This window comes from Panthera leo, chromosome D2 (assembly GCF_018350215.1).
Source record: "Panthera leo isolate Ple1 chromosome D2, P.leo_Ple1_pat1.1, whole genome shotgun sequence".
NCBI lineage: Eukaryota > Metazoa > Chordata > Mammalia > Carnivora > Felidae > Panthera > Panthera leo.
In genome coordinates this window covers 58,016,993-58,044,690 of record NC_056689.1, presented here as the reverse complement: position 1 = coordinate 58,044,690, position 27,698 = coordinate 58,016,993, and the positions used below count along the sequence as shown (strand labels likewise).

The window sequence follows — 27,698 nt, the reverse complement described above, 5'->3', positions numbered from 1 at the left end:
TTTTACCTTTTCTTGTCCAATCTGGATGCTTTTTATTTCTTTTTCTTGCCTAAAGCCCTCACTAGAAACTTTAGTATAATGTTGAGTAGGAATGGTGAAAGTGGACATCTTGTCTTATTTCTGATTTTAGGTATTAAGTATGATGTTAGCTGTGTGTTTATTTTGTGTGTACTCTATCAGATTAAGGAAGTTCCCTCTATCCCAAGTTTGTTGAGTGTTTTTATTATGAGAGGATATGGGATTTTGTCAAATATTTTTTCTGTGTTGAGAAGATTGTGTGATTTTTGTAGTTTATTCTATTAATATGGTGTTTGACTTCTGGATGTTAAACCAGCATTGCATTCCTGGTATAAATCCTACTTGGTCATAGTGTGTAACTGCTTTTATGTTGCTAGATTCAGTTTACAGGACAAAGTGAAGAGTGGATCTGGAGGGGCAAACAAAAGATCTCCAACACAGTTACCAAAGACAGTAATATAGTCAGGACCGCCAATCCAGTGCTCTTTTTCCACTAGCAAACTAATTCATGAGCATATAATTTGATGAGTACAGTGAGAAATATATAAAATATAAAGACGTGGTCTCTTAGCCTCAAAATACTTATAGAATTGTTCAGAAGAAACTTATACCTACGAGAATAATCAGTAAATATTTAAAAACAGGACTAAAGTGGTGAAAAATAAAATCAAGGTAGGAATTACCTTATGCTTCTTTTATATTCACATAGTGGAAGGCTAAAGTATTAGCTTTAAAACTCAATGCCTGGCTTCCTGGGAGGGATTTTAAACTATCAAAGACTGACACTAGAAAGCTAGGCTATAAGAAAAGAACGAACACTTAACAGGTACTCACTACGTATTTGGTGTTTTAATATATTACTTAACCAGGATCCATGGTCATTATTCTTGACTTACAAACGAGGTAATTAAAGTTCAAGAAATTAACTTTCTCATGCTTAAACTGGGAACTAGGATATCCCAGGTATGTCTGGTTTGCCTAGGAGTATTGCTGTCTGTACTACAACCATATACCAGAAGCATCTTAAAGTAGAAGACCTGACAGTTAGTAGGCTAGCATTCAAGTCTCATAAACATTAATTTGTTATTAAAGTTTGAGCAACTCACACTATCTCTCACATCCCTAGTTAATCTGTATTAAAAAGAAAATAGAGGTGATAACATGGCCTGCTATTGTCTCTGGAAGATCATACAGAGAAGTCCACGCATGGGGGAGGGTTGGCCCAAAACACTAAATATGATTATATGTACATGTATATGTGATACTTACATATTTGTATCTATATTCAAAGCCAAGAATGAAAACTATTTTTTGAAATAATTATTGTCTTTGCTAGTCATCTGAACAAGCAAGAAAAGAAAAACAGGTTATTGTTGATTTTTAAATAGTGTGCCTCTCATTTTTAATAAATTATTCAGCAAATATTCTACATTGAAATTATACCTGAAGAAGTGCCTTTAAATAAAGGCAAAGCTATTGCTACACACATTCATTAGTACCCAAATCTATGCACACTTTTCATAGAGGTTATGCTAACTAGCTTTCTGACAAAGGGCAAGCTCTTTATATTATGCTTCAGTTACTCTCCTAAAGTAGAAATAACAGCTCTATTACTAGTTTGTTATTGATATAAAATGAGGTTATTTATTTTTTTTAATGTTTATTTAGTTTTGAGAGAGGCAGAGTGGGGGAGGAGCAGAGAGAGAGGGAGACACACAATCCGAAGCAAGGCTCCAGGCTCTGAGCTGTCAGCACAGAGCCCGACATGGGACTTGAACTCACGAACTGTGAGATCATGACCTGAGCTGAAGTCAGATGCTCAACCAGCTGAGCCACACAGGCGCCCCTAAAATGAGATTATTTATGAAAGTGACAGATAAAGCTAGTGATGAACTTCACCATTTGGGGCCTGCTTACAGGAGAAGCATCTTTCATCACTAGAATCCATTCTCCCTATCTGTGGCCTCAGTTGAAAGAAATAGCTATTTTGCTAACTTCTGTAACCTCCCAATTTTTACTATAGGTCTTTGTAAATTGTTAGATGAACCTTACGGTTAAGTCCTTTCTCTATCTGGGAGCAGAGGCACCCAGTAAACATTAGAGATCACTTCTGCCTTTATAAGTCTGGAAACTTTCGTATCCTGCTTCCCATGTCTGGAGATTTTCATGTTGTATCATTTTATCCTGTGTCTTTAGTGTCTTGCCCATCTAATGAGTACATAATAAGGAAAAAAAAAATGAAAGAAAAAATATTCCCTTTTATATTTGGCTACAGACTGTATTTAGGATAAGAATAAAAGAGTCTACCATTACAGAATGAAAATTTTTATTTTACAAATGAAAAAGCAAAATACTGCTATTAAATTGACCCTGAAGTCACACTCTGAATTCCTATCTTACAGTTCAATTTTCCTAGTTCATCAATTAATTCCACAAAATAGACTAATTAAACCTTTGTCTGTGGAAGAAGCATAGACCACATTTAACCATGATAATGGAGATGGCTGGCAAGATTAAGCAAAGGAATTGATTGTAGCTCTGTTTGAATTCTTTGTCTTCTTGGAAACAGTCTCTATAGCCATGTGAGATTTAAAGACTGTGACTGTCCTGGCCAGAGAAGAAGGTCAAAGCTGTGTCAGAGAATTAAAAACCACTCTTCTACCTTTATCTTGTGATATCCATGTCTCTCAGAGAGGTCTGGCTAAACCAGAATATTCTTTGCAATAGCATTCAAAGTCCTTACTTGTGCCACATCTGTTACCTTTAGAGAATATTCTGAGCTAGAAAGAGAGGCTCCCATGGCAACAGAGGAATTTCTGCAACAGAAATAATAAAAGGACAGATAATTATATAACTTGTTAAATGAGCCCTCCTACTGGCACTTCATTTTATAGGCAACTTAATGGCAAGAAGACAGGAGGTCAAGGGCTTGGATTCTCATATTTCATAATTTTTACGAATTACTTACTTAAAAGATCTAGTAGCCAAATCTACCTGACAGTATACTTGATTTTATATCTAGTAATGTAGTTTTGTTTTGTTTTGATTTTTGAGAGAGAAAGCACGAGCAGGGGAGGGGCAGAGAGAGAGAATCCCCAGCAGGACCTGTGCTGTTAGTGTAGAGTCCAAGCTCATGAATCATGAGATCATGACCTGAGCTGAAATCAAGAGTTGGATGCTTAACCAACTGAGTCACCTAGGCGCCCCTCTAGAAATGTAGTTCAAAGGCTCTTGCTTCTTTTATATCTCATTTTTCCCAATTCTAAACAGAAATAATCAACTACTTAACTATTCAGTTATGTGAATCTTCCAAAGTGTAATAAAAAACTCGCAATAGTTTCAATTTCTTAATAGTGGCATAATTTCAAAATAACTAAAAATAGGGAACAAAGGTGAGGGATGATTGACTAAGAATTAAAGGTAGGAGGGATAAAAATGACTATGACTCCTCCATCCTTATACCATAGTTATTAACTTCACTAAAGGAAATCACAGTTGAATGCACATACATACATATCTGACTCATTTGAAGCTTAGCTGCTGAATTAGAGTTTATTATTAACTGGTCTAAGTTTAGCAATGACTTAAATATATAAAGATTCACCTAAGTTCAGAAAAGCCTGCTTATATGAGGCAGGATAAAACCATTTGCAGTTGAAAAACTGCAAGAACAAGGTAATACTTATGTATTAATCACAACATTCCATTCATTAATCATACCACCAATAAGGTCTTCCTTACTGGAAGGAAATCAGGAAATTCAAGATTAACCCATCCCTTCTTACATGAATCAAAGAATATATTCTTACCGAAACTTCATTCCTGAATCTCTAGCAGACCGAGCAGAACAGTGAAATTCTGTAGCACCCGAACCCTCAAGGATCCTTTGTAGATTTCTGTCTGTTATGCCACCCCCTGTTGGAAAAATAAGTAATACATTAAGAAGAATAAAATTTTGTATAAAACTTAATGACTAGCAATGGCTGCTTACTCTACCTGAAATTCCCATGCCAAAATTTCTCATTGACTTAAGAGTTACTCTCTCCCTACTATGCTAGAATGAGATAAGAAAGGAATGATAAAAGACAGACTATAGACTCTGGAGAACAGTTAACTAATAAGGTCACAGAACCTGTATGGTGGAATCTTATACATCTATTGGTTCATATAATGATGCTATATATTACTGACTTTAAAAAGATTGTTCTAGGGCAAGGAAAAATCTCTATCCCCACTCCCTCTCAATTAAAGCAAAATCAAAACAAAAAGTAAGGATAGGTTTGAGGAAGAAGCTACAAAAGCACAGCCTCAGAGATGTATCTGAAAGACACAAATTCTCTAACGAGTATTCAAAGAGCACATGACTTGGAAATGGGGAAAAATGCAAGGTGTTGCAGTTTATTCAATATAATATCAACTTTGTTTTTCACAGAAGCATCTGATTCTACTTTATTAAAACTGTACAATTAAGAACTTGGTAAAGACTCATTTGTTTTGTTGAACAATCTCTTAAATATTTGTATACACATAATCATATTCTGAACTAATAACAGATTAAAAATATAACATTACTGATCTTTTTATTCTTCTTTCCTAGTATATAGTATGTATTTAATAAAGATTTTTTAATGACTGATAAATTATGTACTTGGTAACTCAAGCTATTCAAGTCGTTGAAGTAACTTGACTTTACACACTCTTTTGGACTCATCAACTTGTTTTTTCTTAGTGGTACAGTAATATCACTGAGCCCTAAGAAGTTGAAAGAACATAGGCTTATTTTAGACACGTGTAAAGATAAAATGCCATGATGCTTTTAACTTTAAAATACCTAAGGATAAAAAAAGATAACAAATGTGGCAAAATGTTAAATGTAGGAAATGAGTAAATGAGTATTCTTTATGCTATTTTCTACTTTTTTACATGTTTGAGAAAATTAATATGAAGAAATTAAGATTATCTTTGTATCTCTTTCACTCTGATTCTAGATCCCCTTATTAATTCTTTAAAAATTGTTCACCTCTAATGAGCCAGAATGTACCTAGCTGATTTCATGGTTATCATCAGGAACATGTGTCCCAACTGTTCTAGTAAAAGGAAGAATTCAGTGATCAGAGATTTTCAAGAACCAAGAGAGTATTATATTTGTCCAGAGATACCGCCTAAATGTTTGCTTACACCTTGTTAACAACTAGGACGTTTGGCCCTAACTCAACATAGCAGCATCGAACTTGGTGTGCCTCACCAGAGATGAACATCCATCCACATTCACAAAATTCTATACTACGGAAGATGGAGAAACCCCAATCCCAATCTACTTCCTTATTTGCTACTCTCTGAGCTAATCCCTGCTAGAATGTTCTCCTTATCTGAAGTTTTAAATTCCAGCACACATTTCTCAATCTTAAATTTTTAATCAAATTACTTATTCTTCTCTCTGAATACCATGTATTAATACTTTCTCTCATATCATCCTGCCTCCTTTGTTCTTTCTTCACTGCACTTCAGTGTTATACTAACGAATGGATAGATAATTAAATACCTGGCATTACCACAATCCTGCCTTTTGCCTGAAAAAAGAAAAAAAACACAAATTTTAATATCTTTCTCTCAAATGAGATATAAGGCAGTGAGAACAGAAACATGAGTGAAAGTATATTAAATTTTAAAAACTATTACTAGTGTCTAACTTTCAATAGGTCATCTCTAATTCTTTGGGATCTTGGGTAAGTAAGATGTTCAGCATAGTAACTCTTTCTATTCAGAAAGGTTATTTTATTGTATTGCTTTGAAGACTTGGTACTGTGATGAACACAAAGGAGACTATGCTATAAACACTGAATAATCACATCACCTTAAGAAAAGTCATTACTGAAAAATAACATTAATTCTGAGTTTTTGCTATGCAGCGGAATGGAAGTAGTTGAATTTAAACAAGATTTTAGCAGAAAACAAAGCACAGCATAATAGTAAATTACTGGGGGAAAAAAAAAAACCCTATTCAAGTCTTGTATCCTCAACTAAATTCCCTAGCTTCTTATATCAGCTAAAAAAAAAACCCATGAGTCCATTTAACTGGGTTTTAAGTAATAAAATCAGACTATATGGATTAATTTTTGATAATTCTGGAAGACAGGTATTGAAGTTTCTTTACCTTTATTCAAACTTTCATTACATTTCCTAAATAAGCTTTAGGGATATACTCAGTATCACTGAAAGTCAAAAGGATATCACCCCAAATGCAAATTTAGCAGAACTACTAGTAGCAGGTAGGTAGCGATGACAGAATAAAAATTACACATTATGTCAAGCTCACTAATTTTCTGAATAAAACCATTTAAATTGTATGGAAAATGAATTTTTTCACATATGTTTCCTGAGAGGAGTCTTTAATACCAGACCAGCCAATTCTGCCACTCAAAACAATTCCAAGTCATTTGCCTCAACTGTGCAGCTTATTATATGCACACAAAGTTGGGTATATAATCTTTCTTCTATTGGGTACTACTGAACTATTAAAAAATTCAATTAAGAACCATAAATAGGGGCGTGTGGGTGGCTTAGTCGGTTAAGCATCCAACTCTTGATTTCAGCTCAGGTGTTGACCTCACAGTTCCTGAGGTGGAGCCCTATGTTGAGTCCCCCTACTCCCTGGACTGCAAGCGAGGAGCCTGCTTGGGATTCTCCTTCCTCTCTCTCTGCCCCTCCCTCCATCCCCCTCTCTCAAAATAAATAAATAAACTTAAAAAAAAAAAAAGAATCACATATAGCTTAGTTTCTTTTTCCACAGAAAAAATGAAACAATTGATTAATACAGTCAATAAATACAATTAATGTTGAGAATACTTAACTTCCATATCATGTCCAGTTAGGACAAATAAGAAAACAAAACGATTGGCTTAGTGTGGGGAGGGGAAAATGGGGACTGGAGAAAAAGGGGTAGTGCCATCCAATGTGGGAAGGACAGAAAAGGAAAAAGAGGATATGAGAGAACAGAAAAGAGAAACCAAAAGAATGGAATAAAGTAAAAATTAGCTAACTTCTGTAATAACAAATGTGAAGAAGGGAAGATAAGCAGAAAGTCTCAAAAGCAATAAAGCATAAAAACAGTAAAAAGGGAAGGTAATAACAGTAGGGAAGATGATAGAGATAATCATGAGCAGAGGGAGAAACAGCCTTCCCTTTACTTTTAAGACAAGTTATACTTTAATGAGCTCTAAGTAACCAGCAGTGTAGAGTTAAGATAAGCGTTCAGTACGATTGGTGAAGGTCTTTATGTAATAGCCACAAACTCTAAAACAGCTCCAAAGAGCTAGATATAAGAGTTATCTTGTGAAAAACATTCCAAAAAAATTTTTTGAGAGAGAGGGCACAAGTGAGCGAGGGGCAGAGAGAGACACAGAGAAGAGAGCGAGAGAGAGAGAGAGAGACAAAGAGAAAATCCCAGGAGTGGCAGAGAGAGACAGCGAGGGAGAGGGTGACAGAGAGAGAGAGAAGCGGGGCTCACCTGAAGCAGGGCTCGTGCTCACCCAAGTGGGACTTGGACTCACCAACCATGAGATCGTGACCTGAGCTGAAGTCAGATGCTTAATTGACTGAGCAACCCAGGCACCCAAAGCATTCCAAATTCTTTTAGTTAAAAATTGATATGCTTGATCTGCACACTGAATGCAATCCCAATCAAAATTGCACCAGCATTCTTCTCAAAGCTAGAACAAACACTCCTAAAATTTGTATGGAACCACAAAAGACCCCAAAGAGCCAAAGTAATGTTGAAAAAGAAAACCAAAGTGGGAGGCATAACAATCCCCAATTTTAGCCTCTACTACAAAGCTGTAATCACCAAGACAGTATGGTATTGGCACAAAAACAGACACATAGACCAATGGAATAGAATAGAGAACCCAGAATTGGACCCACAAATGTATGGTGAACTAATCTTTGACAAAGCAGGAAAGAGTATCCAATGGAAAAAAGACAGTCTCTTTAAGTAAATGGTGCTGGGAGAACTGGACAGCAACACGCAGAAGAATGAAACTAGATCACTTTCTTACACCATACACAAAAATAAACCCAAAATGGATGAAAGACTTAAATGTGAGACAGGAAACCATCAAAACCCTAGAGGAGAAAACAGGCAGCAATTTTCTTTGGCCTCAACCACAGCAATTTCTTACTCAACACGTCTCCAGAGGCAAGGGAATTAAAAGCAAAAATGACCTATTGGGACCTCATCAAGATAAAAAGTTTCTGCACTGCAAAGGAAACAACAAAACTAAAAGGCAACCGATGGAATGGGAAAAGATATTTGCAAATGACATATCAGATAAAGGGTTAATATCCAAAATTTATAAAGAATTTACCAAACTCAACACCCGAAAAACAACCCAGTGAAGAAATGGGCAAAAGACATGAATAGACACTTTTCCAAAGAAGACATCCAGATGACCAACAGACACATGAAAAGATGTTCAACATCACTCATCATCCGGGAAATACAAATCAAAACCACACTGAGATACCACCTCACACCAGTCAGAGTGGCTAATATTAACAACTCAGGAAACAATAGATGCTGGTGCGGATGTGGAGAAACGGGGAACCCTCTTGCACTGTTGGTGGGAATGCAAACTAGTGCAGCCACTCTGGAAAAGTGTGGAGGTTCCTCAAAAAATTAAAAATAGAACTACCCTATGACCCAGCAATAGCACTACTAGGAAGTTATCCAAAGGATACAGGAGTGCTGATTCATAGGGGCACATGTACCCCAATGTTTATAGCAGCACTTTGAACAAGAGCCAACTTTTGGAAATAGCCTAAATGTCCATCAACTGATGAATGGATAAAGAAGATGTGGTTCATATATACAATGGAATACTACTTGGCAATGAGAAAGAATGAAATCCCATCATTTGCATCAACATGGATGGAACTGGAGGGTATTATGTTAAATGAAATAAGTCAGTCAGAGAAAGACAGATATCATATGTTTTTCCTCACATGTGGAACTTGAGAAACTTAACAGAAGACCATGCAGGAAGGGCAGGGGAAAAAAATTGTTACCAACAGAGAGGGAGGGAGGCAAACCAGAAGAGACTCTTAAATACAGAGAACAAACTGAGGGTTGATGCTGGGCTGGGGTGGGGGAGAGGGGAAAATGGGTGATGGCCATTGAGGAGGGCACTTGTTGGGATGAGTACTGGATGCTGTATGTAAGCAATGAATCATGGGAATCTACCCCCCAAACCAAGAGCACACTGTACACACTGCATGGTAGCCAATTTGTCAATAAATTATATATTTTTAAAAATATTAAAAAGAAAAAAAAATGATATGCTAGAGGTGTCTGGGCGGCTCAGCCAGTTAAGTGTCCGACTCTTGATTTTGGCTCAGGTCATGATCTCATGGTTCATGAGATTGAGCCCCGCCTCAGGCTCCACGTGGTCAGTGGAGCCTGCTTGGGATCCTCTTTCCCTCTCTCTCTGCCCCTCCCCTGCTCGCACTGTCTCTCTCTCTCTGTTTCTCAAAATAAATAAGTAAACTTAAAAAATTATATGCTGGTGCAGAAGGGGAAACAGAGACTGTTAAATTAGTTAATGACAATACGATAAGGTGCAAAAAAAAAAAATCTCTTTTGCAGATATGAGTCAACAACAACTTGTGCTCTATAATGAGGAAATTAGAACCCCCCAGACTAGTATTTAAGTATCAGGGCCTCAGTAAAATAATCAAAAGTGACCTCCAAGTCCAGCTTCTGGCATATATGTCACTGAAAAAGCATATAATTTTTCATGACATCTGAATTATATGTCATTTTGGAAAGACAGCTCCAAAGTTACCAAAAAAGCTTATATGTATACATACTGTGAAATCTGTAGACTGACATTTTGTAGATTTTTCAGAGAACCTCCTTCTGATCAATCAAATCCTTCTGATTTTTTTTTTTTTAATTTTTGATTTTAGAGAGAAAGAGCACATGAGCAGAGGAGAGGGGCAGAAGGAGAGAGAGAAAATCCCTAGCAGGCTCCATGCTCAGCATAGAGCTCAACCTGGGGCTGGATCCCATGGCCCTGGGATCATGACCTGAACCAAAATCAAGAGTTGGATGCTAAAATGATTGAGCCACCCAGGTGCCCCCTCTTCTGATAAATTTTTTAAACCCTGATCAAATTGATCTATCATGAAAGTGTTTATCAACATCACTTTACTAACTCATCCATCTATCCAACAAATATTTATTAAGTGCCTACCATGTTATCAGGCACTGTTCTGGATATAGAGAATATTATGGTTGAAATGACCCAGCATATGCCACTGTGGCATAAAAATAATTTTGAGTTGAAAGCATTTGAGTTCCTGAAATTCCTTATCTGCCCTAAAAGCAGAGCCTCCCAAAAGAATTCAAAAAGAACTCAATGGTCAAAATTCCCCTCTGGGAGCAATTCATCAGCACCATACCTAAACAAGACATTGTCATTAAACTTTCGTATCTTCAACCTATTCTCATTAGGGTGCACCTATTTATCTTTCCAAAAAGTCTTTCCTCCCACCCCACAAATGCTTTTCCTCCTTCCACTTCTAAATTCCTAAGTGCCCCTCCCTCTACCTCCTCTTCACCTATTAAGATGGTATGTAAGACCCAAATTCTAAGCACCTCCTTTAGTCACATTTCTTTGTGAACTCCAATATATATACATAAGTGATTAAAATCTTTTTTCCTCCTGCTAATCTGTGTTTTGTCAGTTTAATTCACAGGCCCTCAAACATAAAACCTAAGAAGGCAGAGAAATAGTTTTTCCTCCCTGACACAGTAAACAAGATAATGTTCCTACTCTTGTGCAGCTTTCATGTTCAAGGAAGAGAGACAACATATAGGTATATTTATGTAATAAAATTTCAGGTAGCTGTAAGTACAATGAAAAAACCATAAAGCAAGGTAATGAAACAGAGCGTAAAAGGGGGATGGGGCTATCGCACAGAATTTAATAATTGTTAAGAGAAATAAGTAGAACAAGGCCATTTAGTATTCTCAAATGTGCAAAAGAAAAGCATCCATAAACAAAATGTTTACTATCTAGAAAGCTGAAACGATTCTAGGAAAAAAAGTCATTTAAAAAAATGTTTATTTTTGAGAGAGAAAGAGAGAGCTGGAGTGGGGCAGAGAGAGAGAGGGAGACAGTGGATCTAAAGCAGGCTCTGCACTGATAGCAGACAGCCTGATGCAGGGCTTGAACTTACAAACCATGAGATCAGGACCCCAGCTGAAGTCAGATGTTTAACCCACTGTGTCACCCAGTCACCCCCCCCCCCAAAAAAGTCACGTTTAACTGTTTCTTCCAAGTGAAAGCTTTTCAACACATGGACAAATTAAATGAATTCTGCCCCTTTGGGGAGGGGGGTTTCCATAAGATTACTGAGAACTGTATGCTTACCTAAAGCTATCAAAGTGATTTAACAACATAAAGCACTTACTAAGTATCAGACTTTGTGCTATTATCTGAAGTAATCCACAACTATTCTAGGAGGTAGGAGGTAGGTGCTATTAAAATGCTAATGTTGTAGATGAAGAAACTGAAGTTTAGAATGGTTAGGTAGTTTGCCCAGGCTTACTGTTAATAAATGGCAAAACTAGGATTTAAACACAGACTTTCTAATCCCCAAACCTAGGCTTTAACCAGTATATTATACTGCTAGATAACTGCTTCAAAAAGTAAAGTTAGCGTTATCTCACTTATATGTGAAATCTAAAAAAAAGTCCAATACATAGAAACAGAGAGTAGAACACTGCTATCTAGTGAGGAGGTGGGGAAAACAGGGAGATGCTGGTCAAAGGGTACAAAGTTGCAATTATGCAGGATGAGCAAATCTACAGATCTAATGCACAATGAGACTATAGTGAATACTTCATTGAATTCTAAAAATTTGCTAAGAGAGTAATATTTCAGATGCTCTCACCACACACACACACACACACACACACACACACACACACACACACAATGTAACTAGATGAGATGCATATGTTAATTAGCTTGACTGTAACTATTTCATTATATATATATTAACATTGAAATATCATGTATACCCTAAATACATGGAATTTTTCTTTTATAAAAAAGAAGTAAAGTTAGCGTATGAGAATATTTAACTTAATGCTTCCTGCCAACCAATGATTAAACTACAAATTACATTCGCAACACAGTGATAATGAAATGCAAGACATGACTATGGCAATTATATCTACATTATTCTCTACTCCACAGTGAGAAAAAATTTAAAAATGAATTCAATTCTTCTATTTTAAAACCCTTCAGACTTTCCCACTGCCCCAACGATAAAATACACACTCCTCAACAGTTTTCAAGGCTGTGGACAGCATTCTTCTCTTTACATCCAATATTCTGGTTTCTTCAATATCTTAGTAAGTTACTCTTTCCTGGTCTTTGTATACACTATTTCTTCTGCATGAAGCATTCACCTATTCCCCTTAGCTGCTTTTACACAGATAACTTGTAATCATTGCTCAAATGAATGTGTGTGTGACTCTTCTCCTGGGAGCTAACTACTGCCAACTCCATGCCCAAAACTGGGGTTAATTCCTCTCAAATGTGCCCCTTTGTACCTTTAAAAGTTAAAAAAAAAAAAAAAAAAAGAGTGGGTGGGCACCTGGGTGACTCAGTCAGTCAAATGTCTGCCTCTTAAATTTTTTTTTTAATATTTATTTTAGAGAGAGAGAGAGAGTCAGAGACAGAGACAGAGTGCAAGCAGGGGAGGGGCAGAGAGAGAGGGAGACACAGAATCCGAAGCAGGCTCCAGGCTCCGAGCTGTCAAAACAGAGCCTGATGTGGGGCTCAAACCCACCACCTGTGAGATCATGACTTGGGCCAAAGTCAGAAGCTTACTTGACTGAGCCACCCAGGCACCCCCAAATGTCTGACTCTTGATTTCAGCTTAGGTCATGATCTCACAGTTGCGAGACTGAAGTTGGGCATGGAGCCTGCTTAAGATTCTCTCTCACCCTCTCCCTCTGCCCACTCCTTGCTCTGCGCATGCTCTTTCCCTCTCTCAAAAAAAATATTATTTTTTTAAGTAAACTCTACCCCCAACGTGGGGCTTGAACTCACTATCCCGAATGAGTGGCATGCTCTACCGAGCCAGCCAGGTGCCACTTAGTACCTTTTTTTATAGCACTCTATTACAATTGCTTGTTCTATTAAAAGTGCCTGTTGTGCAACAAACTCCAAGGGCAGTGACTACACACACACACACACACACAGGTCACCACCACAGTACAAATGCCCTGCAGTTAATATATACTTAATAAATACTTGTAAAATCAGTAAGTTCCAGACTAGCAAAGTCACATCAGATCCTTAGATGAAATTTCTGAAAATTATTTTCATGGCTATAAGAAAGTGAACATAATTAGATTTCTATACAGAACACCAAAAAAATATTAGTAACAGGAGAAGTAATAATAATAAACTAACATGTAGTAAGATCTATTATATGTCAAGTACTATGCTAAGGCTCTTACATATCTTCTCTCTACCAATCATCAGAACAACCCTATAAAGGAAGTATTAAACTTTTCTCAATTGCACACATAAAGGAACAGAGGATGAATAATCTACTCAACATTACAAATCAAATAAGTATCTGAGTCTTAAGTCCAGAACTCTCTTGTCTCAAAGTCCATACTCACTAACTCAAAATGGCTCTGGACTGGTGTCAGAAAAACAGACATACCACAATTACAAATTTGCCTGCTCTACAAATGATGCTAACTCATCATGGAAATTCATACAAGGGTAAAACATATTTCCTCCTATCCTGATAGATAGGGAGAGGTGAAAGAAGAATATAATTTTAGGTTTAGAATTCATTTCCACGTGATAATTATTTCAAAATTTTTATGGGATCCCCTGAGTATACATAGGCTGACGGTGAGATGATGTGGCTTAAAACAATGTAATGCTAATGGCAGAGAAAAGATAAAATTGGCTGTGGTTATCCAAGTTAGATCAAAACCTTAAGCACTGGTTACAATTTGACTTCAAGAGTCTTAAACACTAAAATGCTCATGTGAAAGAAATAAGAATTATATAAATATATTTCTGCCTGCTTGCTTTTCTGTATAGGGTAATCATTAAGTCAGTATTAGCTTCATAACCTAGCTGAACAACAGAATATCAGGAGCAAGCACAACAGAGTTAGGAAGAAAGGAAACAAACTGTGTGTACCTGATCTATGAGTCGCTTTATTAGGGGTAGCCCTTCTAGTGCCGAACTGTCACATCCACTGGTCAATACTCGTTCAAATCCCAGGGTTAAGAGGGTCTCTAGAGCTGCCACTGGATCATGAACCATGTCAAAGGCTGAAATAAATAAAACTGATTTGAATTTTGAACACATATCCTCTAATACAGTGCTTTCCAAAATGTAGTATACACACAGAGGTGTGCTGGACCTAGCCTGTATTGGCAAGCCAGAGCCAACTGTTAAATATTCAGGAGTTCTGCAAGCATGATTATTATCCACTGACAGCCTGAAATCAGTCAAGGTGGGAGAATTTAAACCACAGAACTCAACAAATACTATGTACCAGGTCTCTCTTCGTCCAAGAACTAGTTTACCAGCACACCACAGTCTGCATACCATCATGGTACGCGTGAACATTTTAGACGGTACCCACCTGAACAGATTTATTTACTTAAACACAGATTAAGAGTGAAACATTTCCATTTTTCATGAGGTATAAAAGTTTCTCTTTAAATTCACTTAAGGGGCGCCTGGGTGGCTCAGTTGGTTAAGCATCTGACTTCAGCTCAGGTCATGATCTCACCATTTTGAGTTCGAGCCCTGCTTCGGGCTCTGTGCTGACAGCTTAGAGCCTGGAGCCTGCTTCAGATTCTGTGTCTCCCTCTCTCTCTGCCACCCCCCGCATTTGCACTCTGTCTCAAAAATAAATAAACATTAAAAAAAATTTTTTAATTCACTTAAGATTTTATTTAATGAAAATTATTACATACATTTGCACAGGTAGCACTCAAATCACTCTAAATGTGATAGGCAAGTGACTCAAATTTGGAAAACTGCTCTAAGGCTTCAGACAAACTGGACAAACCTCACTTGAGACAAATATTACACTATTTCCTAAAAAGGCCTTGGTTCACATTCTCATTATTAATATTTTGTACTATTCCATTTACTCCAAATACTTATGGCTCATAGTACAACAATTGTTCACAACAGACTATATAAACTCGTAATTCCCTTCTACTTTCTAAGAGACTTCTCTCCTCCTCAGGGAGGAAAGTGGCACTAGGAACCTCAAAAATAAAAACTTCTGCTTTGGTTCTCAGCACTGTTACATGATTTGGAAGTTCTAATCCATGGCAGATTAAGGTTAGACCCCTTTACATTACCCGTTAGCGTATGCAGGCAGCTAAATGTACCACAGAGATTTTTCCTTTTTTTGTAGCAGCGCCTCACCAGTGATTATACTATCATACTATCTCATTAAATGCATGAGTGAAAACAATGTAGAACTTACAACAATGCAAAATTTTGAAAATACAAAAATATTTTTGTTAAATGTATTGAAGGAAAAGAAATTTGAAATGATTTTCTTAGTTTAAGAAGAGAAAAATACATTCTATATGACACATGTACTTTTTAAATTATTTAGCATGTCAAATTTTAAACTATATACTTTTCAGATAAGTGTTTACTGATTAAAATTACTTTTCATATTTACAAACTTTTTTTTGGCTACTCTCAAGGTGCTGGATTTTAAACATTCTAACATCTTTTAGTTATTGCTAGTTTATGAGAAGCATTGCTAAACAGCAAGTCAAGAAAACAGTTTTCTGGTGGTATAATCCATTTCAAAAAGCAACAAGAATAACAAATGCTTTATCTCTAATTTCTGTAAATAGATGCAAATGACAGAGCCCACTCTTATCCTAATCTTTGAATGCTTACTTGAAACGGCAGAAAAACATTCAACAATTTCTCATGCATATATCAAGTAAAAAAAGTTTTGACTGAAGACTTCTTTCTTTTCACATATAACGGAGCGCCCTCTGCAGGCAAAATTGACTTGTTCAGTTTTACTAAGGTTTAACAAAAGTGTACGGAAATTAGGACTACCTGATTTATAGATAAGAAGTATTTTTTATATGAAACTATCAGATAATTTTAGAAACCATTCTGATGTAGACAAGCTATCAATAATGCACTTTTGTACACAATAGTGAGCATCTGTTCATTGACTATCCAGCATCTATTTCTTCTTTCCTCCTTCCTAATAGTAACCAACTCTTATGCAGATATCCACCCCTTTCCCCACCTCTGCCCATGAATCTTATATTCATCTGGGAAAGCTGGTCACATCACTAGTTCCTAGAATGGTCTTGTCTGGCTTAAGCCAGGCAATACATTTCATTTCACTGGCCACACACTTTATTCTTTTTTTTTTTAATTTTTTTTTTAACATTTATTCATTTTTGAGACAGAGAGAGACAGAGCATGAACGGGGGAGGGGCAGAGAGAGAGGGAGACACAGAATCGGAAGCAGGCTCCAGGCTCCGAGCCATCAGCCCAGAGCCCAACGCGGAGGTCGAACTCACGGACTGCGAGATCATGACCTGAGCTGAAGTTGGATGCTTAACTGACTGGACCACCCAGGTGCCCCACAGCACTTTATTCTTTTGGGGGTTGCACATGATCTAAGGTGTCTAATAAAAAATGAATCTCAGGATTCTTGCTTGGAATGCTGTGACAAGTACATACACTTGTAGACAATTCCCACTCTCTCCCTCTATTATATCCCACCACACCAGCATTTACTTTTAACAACTTTTCATAACTAAGTTTCAAATTGTGCATCTCTAAATTTATAACAGTTATAAAGAAACCAACTGGTAACACTGTAACACTTTATGTGTTCCATAAAAAAGTTATGGCATTTGGTAAAATTAGAAAACTGACACCGTTCAAAAGAACTTCTAAAATGGAAATGACTCACCTCGGTGGAAAGTGACTGGCAGAGGACGGCATATAGCTACAAAAATAAAGTCAAATAACAATATAAATGAAGAGATCGTCACTGGTTGGTGTATATAGAATTTTCCATGTTAGATGGGACTTTTTTATTTTATACTGTCCTCTCCTAAGAAGCAAAGACAGTGAACTAAGATAATAAAATGGCAGCCTTCCAAATTCAGAATTCTTATGTTTCCATTAATCTCTGATTTTCATTAAAAGAAAAAATGGTCATCCATTCTTTAGCCAGACTAAATAAAAATTATGCGATCTGGTTATTTATAAAGGCAGCATTACATCCATTACTTTTACCCCTCTGAGAATCTTCAAGAAATACTTTGGCTTAGAATTATAAGTAGTATGCTTCTGTCCTCTACACATCTCCCCATCTTCAACAACTGCAATAGCCTTTGAAGTGTTTGGTGCAGTGATTAAAGGAATCGAGGCAAACTTCCCTTAAACCTTCCAGGAACAGCAGCAGAACTTGATCCATAACAACTGAGGAGTCAGTAGGACTAGAACGTATACCTAGATCTGCCCCAGACATCTAGATAACTGTTTAAAATAGGTCAGTATAAGTGCCTGCAGGTGTGACTGAATTCAGTTTTGCAATTGCATTGTTTTTTTTTTTTTACTTGCAGTGACACACAATGTTATGTTAGTTTCAATATCAGAAGTATTCAATGCAATCATCATTAGAGGCTTTTTGGTCTCAGATACAAATTCTTACCCACAAGGGACATGCACAACTCTTTGTCAATGTGTCCATCTTCAGTCAATGCTCCAAATACCAAACCATCAGCACCATAAAGCTTGGCAAGACGAATGTCAGCCTTCATCACCTCAACTTCACGATCTGAATATAAAAAGTCACCTCCACGCGGCCGAATCATCACAAAAACTGGAATCTGGACACACTGCTTCACTACTTGAAGGACACCTAAAAGAATATAGAGAGCAGACTAATTAAAATTCAAATGTGAACTAACATCTCTAGGAAGTCAATAAAATTTATTAGCTCTTGTGTATCACTTCTATAAGAAAAGGAAGCAATGACTGAGGCAACCAGAGATAGATCTAAAGAGAATGACAACCCTAAATTTAAAAATGTGAATATAATAGAAGTTAAATAAGAAAACCAAGGGTAAAAAAGAGCAATTTAGAAAACAGAAAAAATTTACTGAATTTTTAAAAGCACTTGTCAGTTGACTAAAGAAAAATCATTTTGCTGGTATGTAACATTGGAAAGTGAATTAACAGGCTCAATATTCTGCCAGTGTATTCCATAAAATCCAATGTTTCCTTTCTAATTGATTACAGCTCTGTTTAGAACCTACTATAGAGACGTTTACATAGTTCTAAAGTTTATGATCCTTTAGGAACAAAGAAATTAATCAAAGCCTTTTTTTAAAAGAGTTATGTAAAAGGAAGCAAAGTTCTACTTATTTGTGATTTTATATAGAGATCTATGAACAAAAATACCTAAATATGACAAAATTCATGACTAATTCAGAAACCTCAATAGTATATATCTTCCATGACTGGTGTTAGTTATATCTCGATAAACCCATCTTAAGCTGAAAAGATCTTAAATCCAAATGCCTTCATTACACCTAACCTACTGAACATCATAGCTTAGCCTAGCCTACCATAAACACGCTCACAACACTTATATTAGCCTACTGTTGGGCAAAATCATCCAATGGAAAACCTATTTTATAATACAGTGTTGAATATCTCATGTAATTTATTGAATACAGTACTGAAAGTGAAAAACAGAATGGTTACATAGATACAGAATGGTTTAAGTGTATTGGTTGTTTACCCTCGTGATCGCATGGCTGACTGGGAGCTGTGGCTGCCCAGCATCATATGAGAGTACCATACCACAAATGGCTAGCCTAGGAAAAGTTTAGAATTCAAAGTACAGTTTCTACTGAATGCATATTACTTTCACACCATTGCAAACTCAAAAAATCATAAGCCAAACCATCATCTGTTGGGAACCGTATGTATAATTTCTGTGACAAGCGCCATTGTGTTTATGAACTTACTTCTTTTTCCTTGCTAAAAGATCCCCGATTTTGCATGGAATAGCAATATGCCCAGCACCAAGCAATGAATCATGATTACGATTGCAAAGAACAGATTGCATTCAAATTTAGAGATGGTCTGGGGATTTCACAGAATGGCCAGGGAATGCCCTCCCTTAGTGAGAAGATTCCAAAGGTCTACAGCACATATAAACCTTTATACTAAATAATGCTATCATCAACCTCACAGTAACATAGAAGAGTCAAAAATTCATACAGGGACTTCTGCTTTTGACCAAGACAGAGTAACAGGAACTGGATTTATCCTCCTACCTATAATAACCAAAAAACACATATGAATATGAAAAATATATGAAACAATGGTTTGAAAGACATTGTATGTCAAGCAACAAAGAACAATGATGCCTGAAAGATGGGAAACAAACGAGATAAGCTCTTTATTTAATCCAAATTACTACCTTGAGGGTTTTCTAGGCTGCAGTATAGAAAGGGGGAACCCAGGTGGAGGTCAGAGAATTCTCTGAGTTGAAGAGACAAAACTGAGAGTCCAGGGAGACCAAACGACTAGAGTTCACAGGAGAAAGTACCAGTGGGAAAAGAAAGAGAAATCTGGAGATTTGAAGAGAATCCCCTTCTAATATTCAGCTCAGTAGTGATGAGTGCATATATGCAAGGAAACCATACAAGGGCCAGGGGAAAAAAATCCACTGAAAAGAATTAGAAAGAAATAGTGCCTGTCATTCACACCTGGTGCACCAAAAATAACACCTATTCCCAACAGGCATATAGGAAAAGTTGAAGATTCATGGGGCACTGGATAGAGAACACAGAAGGTTCTTGCTTTTGGTAGTGGGGAATAATTAACTCTAGACTGACCACTGCTCCAGACCTGCTTAACAAACTTTAAAGCCAGGACCCAAAAAGAACAAATTGTTTCCAAATAACGTAACTGCTTGAGAATGTTTATAGGAATGCAAACATATCCAGGACCCAACAAAATAAAATTAATGTCTGGAAGCCAATAAAAAATTATCAGGCAGGAACACAAGATGCATCATGAGATGATAAACCAATCAAATGAAACCAACCTAGAACTCATACAGATGTTAGAATTAGCAGCCAAGTCATTAAAACAGCCACCATAACTTTACTCCAAATGTTCAAAAGAGTTCAGAAACAACACACTTGATATAACAGCCTCAAATTAAACTTCTAGAAACGAAAACTATAATGTGTGAGATGAAAAACACACAGTGTGGGATTAATGTCAGATTAGACATTGCAGGGAAAAGATTAGTAAACTTGAAAACAAACCAATAGGATCCATGCAAAATGAAACACAGAGAAAAAGGAGATTAAAAAGAAAAAAAGAGAGGGGCGCCTGGGTGGCTCAATTGGCTAAGCGCCTGACTCTGGCTCAGGTCATGATCTCACGGTTCAGGAGTTCAAGCCCCATGTCAGGCTCTTTGCTGACAGCCTGCTTCTGATTCTGTGTCTCCCTCTCTCTCTGCTCCTCTCCCACTCACGCTTTCTCTCTGTCTCAACAAAACAAAACAAAACAAAACAAACCCAACATAGTTCATCAGTGAGTTGTGGGACAACTTCAAGCAGCCTAAAACAAGTATGTGACCTCTTTGAAGGAGGGGGTAGAGTATATTGAATGCTGAAAGTTTTCTAAATGTGATGAAAACTATAAATGCACAGGTCCAAGAAACATGAAGAAAACTATAGTCAGGTACATTGTTATCACATTGCTGAAAGCCAGAAATAAAAAAATTTTAAAGCAACCACAAAAAAGAGACATACAAAAAACCAAAAGCAAAAGCAAAACCAAAAACAAACAAACAAAAAACCACCACCAAAAATCCACAAGGTATGGATGATAGCAGATTTCATACGAAAGACAACACCAGCAAGAAGACAGTGGAGAAATATCTTTAAAGTACTGAAAGAAAAAAAAAAAAAAAACCGTCAACCTAGAATTCTACACCCAGCAAAAATATCTTTCAAAAATGGAGAAAGATGTTTTGAGACATACAAAAGCTGAAAGAATTCATCACCAGCATACTTGTAATACAAAAAATTGTTAAAAGAATTACTTCAGACCGAAAGAGAATGAGATCAGATGGAAACACAGACCTACACAAAGGAATGAAGAACACCAGAAATAGTAACTACACTGATTGTTTTCTCTTTTACTCTCTTTAAGAGATAATTGACTTTTTAAACAAAAAGTAGTGTGGAGTGTATGTATTTTTAACATAGATAGAAGATAGCAGTAAGATAGATGTATGACAACAGCAAAAAGACCAGGAGGGAAGAAATGAAGACAAAAGTCAATATGCTAAGGATGCCAGGATGGAAAGAGAAAAGAAAAAAAACCCTGGCCCTTGATATTACTACAGAGCAACTAAACCAATAGTAACTACCTATCTCTCAACTTTTTGATGTACTGTATGAGGATCACATCTTTGATAGATTTATTCATAAGCATAAGCATTTCTAACTGATACAATATCCACAGCATAGTTAACACATTAGTAACATTAGTAAAAGATCTCAATAAAACATATTACCCATTGTCTCTGGGCTCTATAAACTCCTCCTAGAAAATATGAAAACCAGACACTTACCCATGCTAGGTGTGGTTCCTCCTTCCAGTAAGCCAGAACATAATTCAATCCGACCAGCACCTATGATAATAATAATAAAAAAAGCATTGCTCAATACAATAAACTTTTAAAAATTAAAAATTAAGAACAGTTTTAAGAAGCATTGCTCAAAAATTATCGTTCAAAATAAACATTTATGAAACAGTAAACTTAACACTTTTTTCTAAAATATAGCTAAGATTCTTAGAAACTGAGAGAAATCAAATTATAAAACCAGAATAACACTCTATTTTTAATCCCAACTATATTCTGCAACCCATATTGTGTTACTGATAGCCAAATTTAAGAGTTAATTCAAGTTAAGCTAGATCTCCTGAAAATTTGTATTAGAAGGTTGCTTCTCCATGAATAGGGATGTAACTTACAATAAATAAGTTTCTGGACTGATCACAGTGGAACACTGACTCTTCATTGATATTAACAATCTTTTCAAAGAGTGTCTAAGCTTTAAAAAAGTATAAGATAATTTTAAGTAGCTTAAATCAAGATAATTTCAAGAATAAGAGAATGCTGAAAGCAAATCAACTATCGGACTACAGCATCATGTCAAAAGAGTCTCAGGATCCAGCTTGAAAAGGCTCATACCAGCCAAACAGAGGACACTCTGAGCATCAGTAAGAATAACCATAATGGAGTAAAACACATCAAATATGTCTAAATCTAGATTCATATTGATAAAACAATTCACTGGGGGATAGAAAATAAACTCATTACCCAAAAATCAGTAAACAGCAGAAAAAGAGCAAGCATTAATCCTGCCTTTCTTATAGAAACTGAACCCCAATATAACCAAACAGTTGATGAAGGAAAGTTCTTTATAGAAGCATACTTCTAATAAGTGAAAAGTAAATAAATGTTAGAATTACTATAGTACCATTTTTCAAACCCTACTAAAATAGGCACTGCTAAAATCATTAGGTGAAAAGCTGAAAGAAAACCTTATAAAGGATGGATCAGGCTAACAATATCTGAATCCACTGCAGGCAAAAAGCCCATAGCTTGTTTTTGTTATGGCCTAGAAGTTAAAAATGTTTGTGTATGTGTTTTTCAAAAAATAAAAATCTTTACTGACACACAATTCACATACCATACAATTCACCCATTTAAAATGTGCAATATATGGGGCGTCTGGGTGGCTCAGTCGGTTAAGGGTCCGACTTCAGCTCAGGTCATGATCTCGCGGTCCATGAGTTCGAGCCCTGCATTGGGCTCTGTGCTGACAGCTCAGAGCCTGGAGCTTGTTTCTGATTCTGTGTCTCCCTCTCTGTCTGACCCTCCCCCGTTCATGCTCTATCTCTCTCTGTCTCAAAAATAAATAAACGTTAAAAAAATTAAAAAATAAAATAAAGTGTGCAATATAATATTTTTTAGTATACTTATAGAGTTTGGCAGCCATCAACACAATTTTGGAACATGTTCATTACCCCAAAAAGAAACCTCATACCCTTTAGCAGTTACCTCCCCTTCTCCCACGCCCCCAAACCTTAGGCAACCACTAATCTACTTTCTTTCTCCAAAATTTGACCAATGTGGAAAATGCATATAGGTGGAATCATACAGCATGTGGTATTTTGTGACTTTTTTCCACTTAATGTTTCTCCACTTGCAATGTTAGAATAATTTCAAGATTCATCTATGTTGTAGCATGTATCAGCATTTCACTCTTCATTATTGCCAAATTAAGAATGGTTTTTACATTTTCAGAGGATTATATATATATAAAAAAAAAAAGAATATTCAACCAAGACCAAATGCGGCCAGCAAAGCTGAAAATATATACTATGCTGCTCTTTACAAAAAGTATCCTGATTCCCATACAGATGAAAGATTGGGCACTTGCTGAAAATAGTAGATGCTGAGTGATGGGTATGTGGGGATTCATTATACTGTTCTACTTTTGTATATGTTTAAAATTTTCCATAATAAAATGTTTTTAAAAATTTCTGATCCTAAGATGATGGGAATTTCTTTTTTTTTTTTTTTTTTTTTTTGCATTTATTTATTTTGAGAGAGAGAGAGAGAACACGCACACACATACGCATGAGTGGAGGACAGGGAGAAAGAGGGAGAGAGACAGTCCCAAGCAGGCTCCATGCTGCCAGTGCGGAGCCCCACGTGGGGCTAGATCTCACTACCACAAGATCACGACCTGAACAGACATCAAGAGCTGGATGCTTAAACAATTGAGCCATCCAGGCACCCCCCAGGGATTATGGGAATTTCTATGCTTCCCATTAAAGCAGGTTCAGAACACAAAAGAAACTTTGAGGTAAAAATAATGTTAAAAAAAGATAACGATAGGGGCGCCTGGGTGGCTCAGTCGGTTAAGCTTCCGACTTCGGCTCAGGTCATGATCTCTTGGTTCATGAGTTTGAGCCTCACATCTGGCTCTGTGCTGACAGTTCAGACCCTGGAGCCTGCTTCAGATTCAGATTCAGCTCCTCCCCTGCTTGTGCTCTGTCTCTGTCTCTCTCTCAAAAATAAATAAATATTTTTAAAAATTTTAAAAAAGAGATAATGATAAAAGTCTCGATGATGAAAATGGAAGCAAATCTCTTAAATCATCTTTAAATCAATAGTTTGAAAAAAAAATGAAGTCTTTGCTAAGTTCAATTAAAAAAAAAATGAAGTTGGTGAGTAAGCACTACTGTAGACACTTGACTCAAAATGTGATCTACTGGAGGAGTAAGATTAGAAGATGATAATTTTCCAGTATGTTTTCCAGTCGGTTGGCTGTTTTCACAAAGATTACTAGGATCCTTAGTAATCACAATGGCTCCCAAGATCAGTTCAACAGGATTCATTTTCAGATTCTTACAGGGACTGCCAACTGTCATTCATTCTCTTTTGTCTTACCTCCTCTTTCTGCATTCACAGCTGACTCTACTGAATCAACACACACTTCCATGAGAAATCCATTTGCTGCTCCTAAAATACATGGAGAACAATGTAATTTCATGATGGTACTATCCATCCAGACCAATCTACCACCGTTATTTTATATTTTGCTGCCAAAATACAATGTCCAATGTCCAAATCCAATAATCCAAGTAGGTAAGTATACTAGAGACCATGAGTACAATAAAATAGCATACTGATTATTTTTTTTAAATTTTTTAAACATTTATTTATATTTGAGAGAGGGGAGGGGGCAGACACAGAATCCGAAGCAGATTCCAGGCTTTGAGCTGTCAGCACAGAGCCTGACACGGGGCTCAAACCCACAAACCGTGAGATCATGACCTGAGCCAAAGTGGGTTGCTCAACTGATTGAGCCACCCAGGTGCCCCAACAGCATACTGATTATTAAACTGATGTCTCCAAACTATGAAATAAGTATACAAACATATGTATAAGAAATTACACTGAGGAAAATACACACTGAATGCCAAATTAATTTTCCTAAAGCACAGACCTCATCATCACATTCTAAGTTAGATTGTTTTTGATGTTTCTCAGCATTTTCAGAATATGTTTAAACGTTTTTATAAAGATCATGTTTAAGAAAAAGGATGGACTTCAAATTTTGGCCCTACTACTCATCTGTGTAACCCTAGACAAGTTACTTAGCCTAAGTTTTCTATGAAGCAAAATAGGCTTTAGTACCTACCTCAGAGTAGTGAGCACTAAATAATTCATGTAAACTGGAGAGTACTCACTGTGTGTTCAAAAACAGTTATCATTAATAAACTACATACTCTTTCTTCTATATACCTCCAGTTCCCCCCAATTCCCATCCTTGCTCTTGATTATGGCCATCTCTTCAATCCACAAAGCCGTGCCAGCTCCACTGCTGAATGGTAAAATCTTCCAAGACTCACATTACATCACATTTCCATATTTCCCCTCTCTCAAAGTAGGAAATTGTATCTCCCTCTTTTGAACTCATATAACTCTTCATAGATTATGTGCTCCTTTTTAAAAACTAACTGTACCTTTTTAAAACACTAATTACTTTCTACCTCTTATTATTATGTATATAGATAAGTGTCTGTTCACTCTTAGTTGACTTAAAGTTCCTAAATAAAGTCTTTATGTGAGAAATCTTTATCATCACCCATAGCAAGCACAGTGTCCACCCTGGTATACAACAGTCATGCAAAGATTTACCAGAGGCTGAATAATTATAAATTCAAAAATTTCAATCATGTATTTACACTACAAGTGTGATGAAAATAAAGTTTTGAGTTTTTCTGTAAGTGAAGCACATTGTTTTTGTTTACAATTCAGAATATTAAATGTACACTTCATGCAATAAGACCTGAAAGAATGTGCACCACATACTAATAATGGTTACTACTAGGTAGCAGATTTGGAATTACTTTTACTTTCCTCTTTTTTACTTTTCTATGTTGCTTTTTTTCCTACCCAATATTGCTTTTATCGTTTTAAAAAAGGCTATTTAATTTGAAAAACCAAAATCTATCATCTGCCTACATCAAATTGCAAAGGTCTCACGTATGTAAAAGAAGACGATCAGTCTCAAACTGTGAAAGAGTTAAGTGCCACACTATGTTCTCAACCAATAGCACTGCATTCATTCCAAGAGTTTGCGGATAGCCACCCAGACCAGCTGTCACATCAATCTGACTGGACAATGCAGCTGGGGTACCATTTGCCTCCCAGGAGAAAGGATGTTGGCCAGGAGATGGTGGAGGCGCACACACAAGGCTATGACAGCTGTCCAGGAACAAAGTTATTTGTGGGAATCAAAGACATTTGTTTGGAGCAGCAGTTCTCAAAGTGTGGTAGTCCAGTTACCTCTGGGGGCCTTCAAGACCCTCTCAGAGTCTGTGCAGTGAAAAGTATTTTCATAATAATGCTAAGACTTTATTTGCCTTGTTCACTCTCATTCTCTCACAAGTGGAGTGGAATTTTCAAGAGGCTACCTGACATGTCAGACTGAAAGCAGAAGCAGGTACAGCAATTCCATTAATCCAGATCTTCAAGAGATTTGCAAAAATATAAAATACTGGCATTCTCTTTGTTAGGAAGATCTTTTTCACACACGCACACAGATGTTAGTGGTGTTAACATGTAATGGGTTTCCAGTTAATTAGCATTTTAAAATGCTTCCATTTCGAATACGGTCCATACAGATAGATTTAACCTATATAAATGAGAGGTCTCTAAGGTTCTCGATAACTTTCAGGAGGGGAAAGGGGTCCTGAGATCAAAAAGCTTGAGAACCGCTGGTCTGGAGGAACCGAGAGTTCACGAGGCGGAGGATCTGCCAAATTCCCCAGCACCTGCTACGCCACCCTGCCTGGCGCAGCAGCAAGAACTCGGGACGTGGGGCAGCCACAAGCTCGGGCACTTGGCAGCGGTGCGGCTTTGGGGACAGTCCTCACCCCCGCCGCAGCAGCTACAGGTTACTAAGAGGTCACCACGGTGAGGCGCTGTGTTCAGCGCTCGACAGCTAACAGTCCCAGCGCTGCCACGGGGTGGGGACTCGCAGCCTCGCGTGGCGACGGGAAACGTGGGGCTGAAAGAAGTTAACCAACTTGAACACGGTCGCACACTAGACGCGGCGGGATGCAAACCCACACATCTGGTTCCGGAGCCGCTTCACTCTCGCTACAAGCCCCTTCTCAGGCCCTCAGCTTCTACATGTTTAAAGCCAGAACTTGCCGCGCTGAGGGATGTGAGAAGCCGGGGAAAGGACTCCGAGAGAAATCGCTACTACTCCACTGGCCAGAACTCCCGTAGGCCCGCCCCTGACAGCGAAAGCGGCCGACCGCCCCCTCCCCCCCTCCCCGCCCCCTTCTGTACCGGACTTCCCGGACGGTATGCGCGCCCGTTTCCGCTCCGAGGAGGTCCCCTGCCTCTTCATGCTCGACGCGTCCCTCCCTCGTGCGTCTTCGCTTTCTACTCAGGGTCTGGGTTCCGGCGCGCGCGCCCAACGA

General features: G+C 37.3%; 1 protein-coding gene across 4 annotated transcripts; it reads right to left on the bottom strand.

Annotated features, from left to right (window-relative positions):
- Window positions 1–1,904: 1,904 nt before the first annotated feature.
- Window positions 1,905–27,642, bottom strand: CUTC (cutC copper transporter). Of its 4 annotated transcripts, none has more exons than XM_042909295.1 (9): window positions 26,682–27,137; window positions 24,649–24,720; window positions 21,754–21,813; window positions 17,797–18,006; window positions 17,050–17,085; window positions 14,262–14,395; window positions 5,561–5,588; window positions 3,828–3,933; window positions 1,905–2,834 (listed from the first exon to the last, which is right to left on the bottom strand). In XM_042909295.1, exons 1-9 carry the CDS (start codon window positions 26,686–26,688, stop codon window positions 2,720–2,722), a joined length of 768 nt encoding a protein of 255 aa, XP_042765229.1. In that variant the 5' UTR covers window positions 26,689–27,137; the 3' UTR covers window positions 1,905–2,719. The 4 variants fall into 4 exon arrangements, with proteins under 4 accessions (XP_042765229.1, XP_042765228.1, XP_042765230.1 ...); XM_042909294.1 differs by lacking the exon at window positions 26,682–27,137 and adding an exon at window positions 27,565–27,642 and having other exon boundaries at window positions 1,906–2,834; XM_042909296.1 differs by lacking the exon at window positions 26,682–27,137 and adding an exon at window positions 27,340–27,524 and having other exon boundaries at window positions 1,907–2,834.
- Window positions 27,643–27,698: the final 56 nt, after the last annotated feature.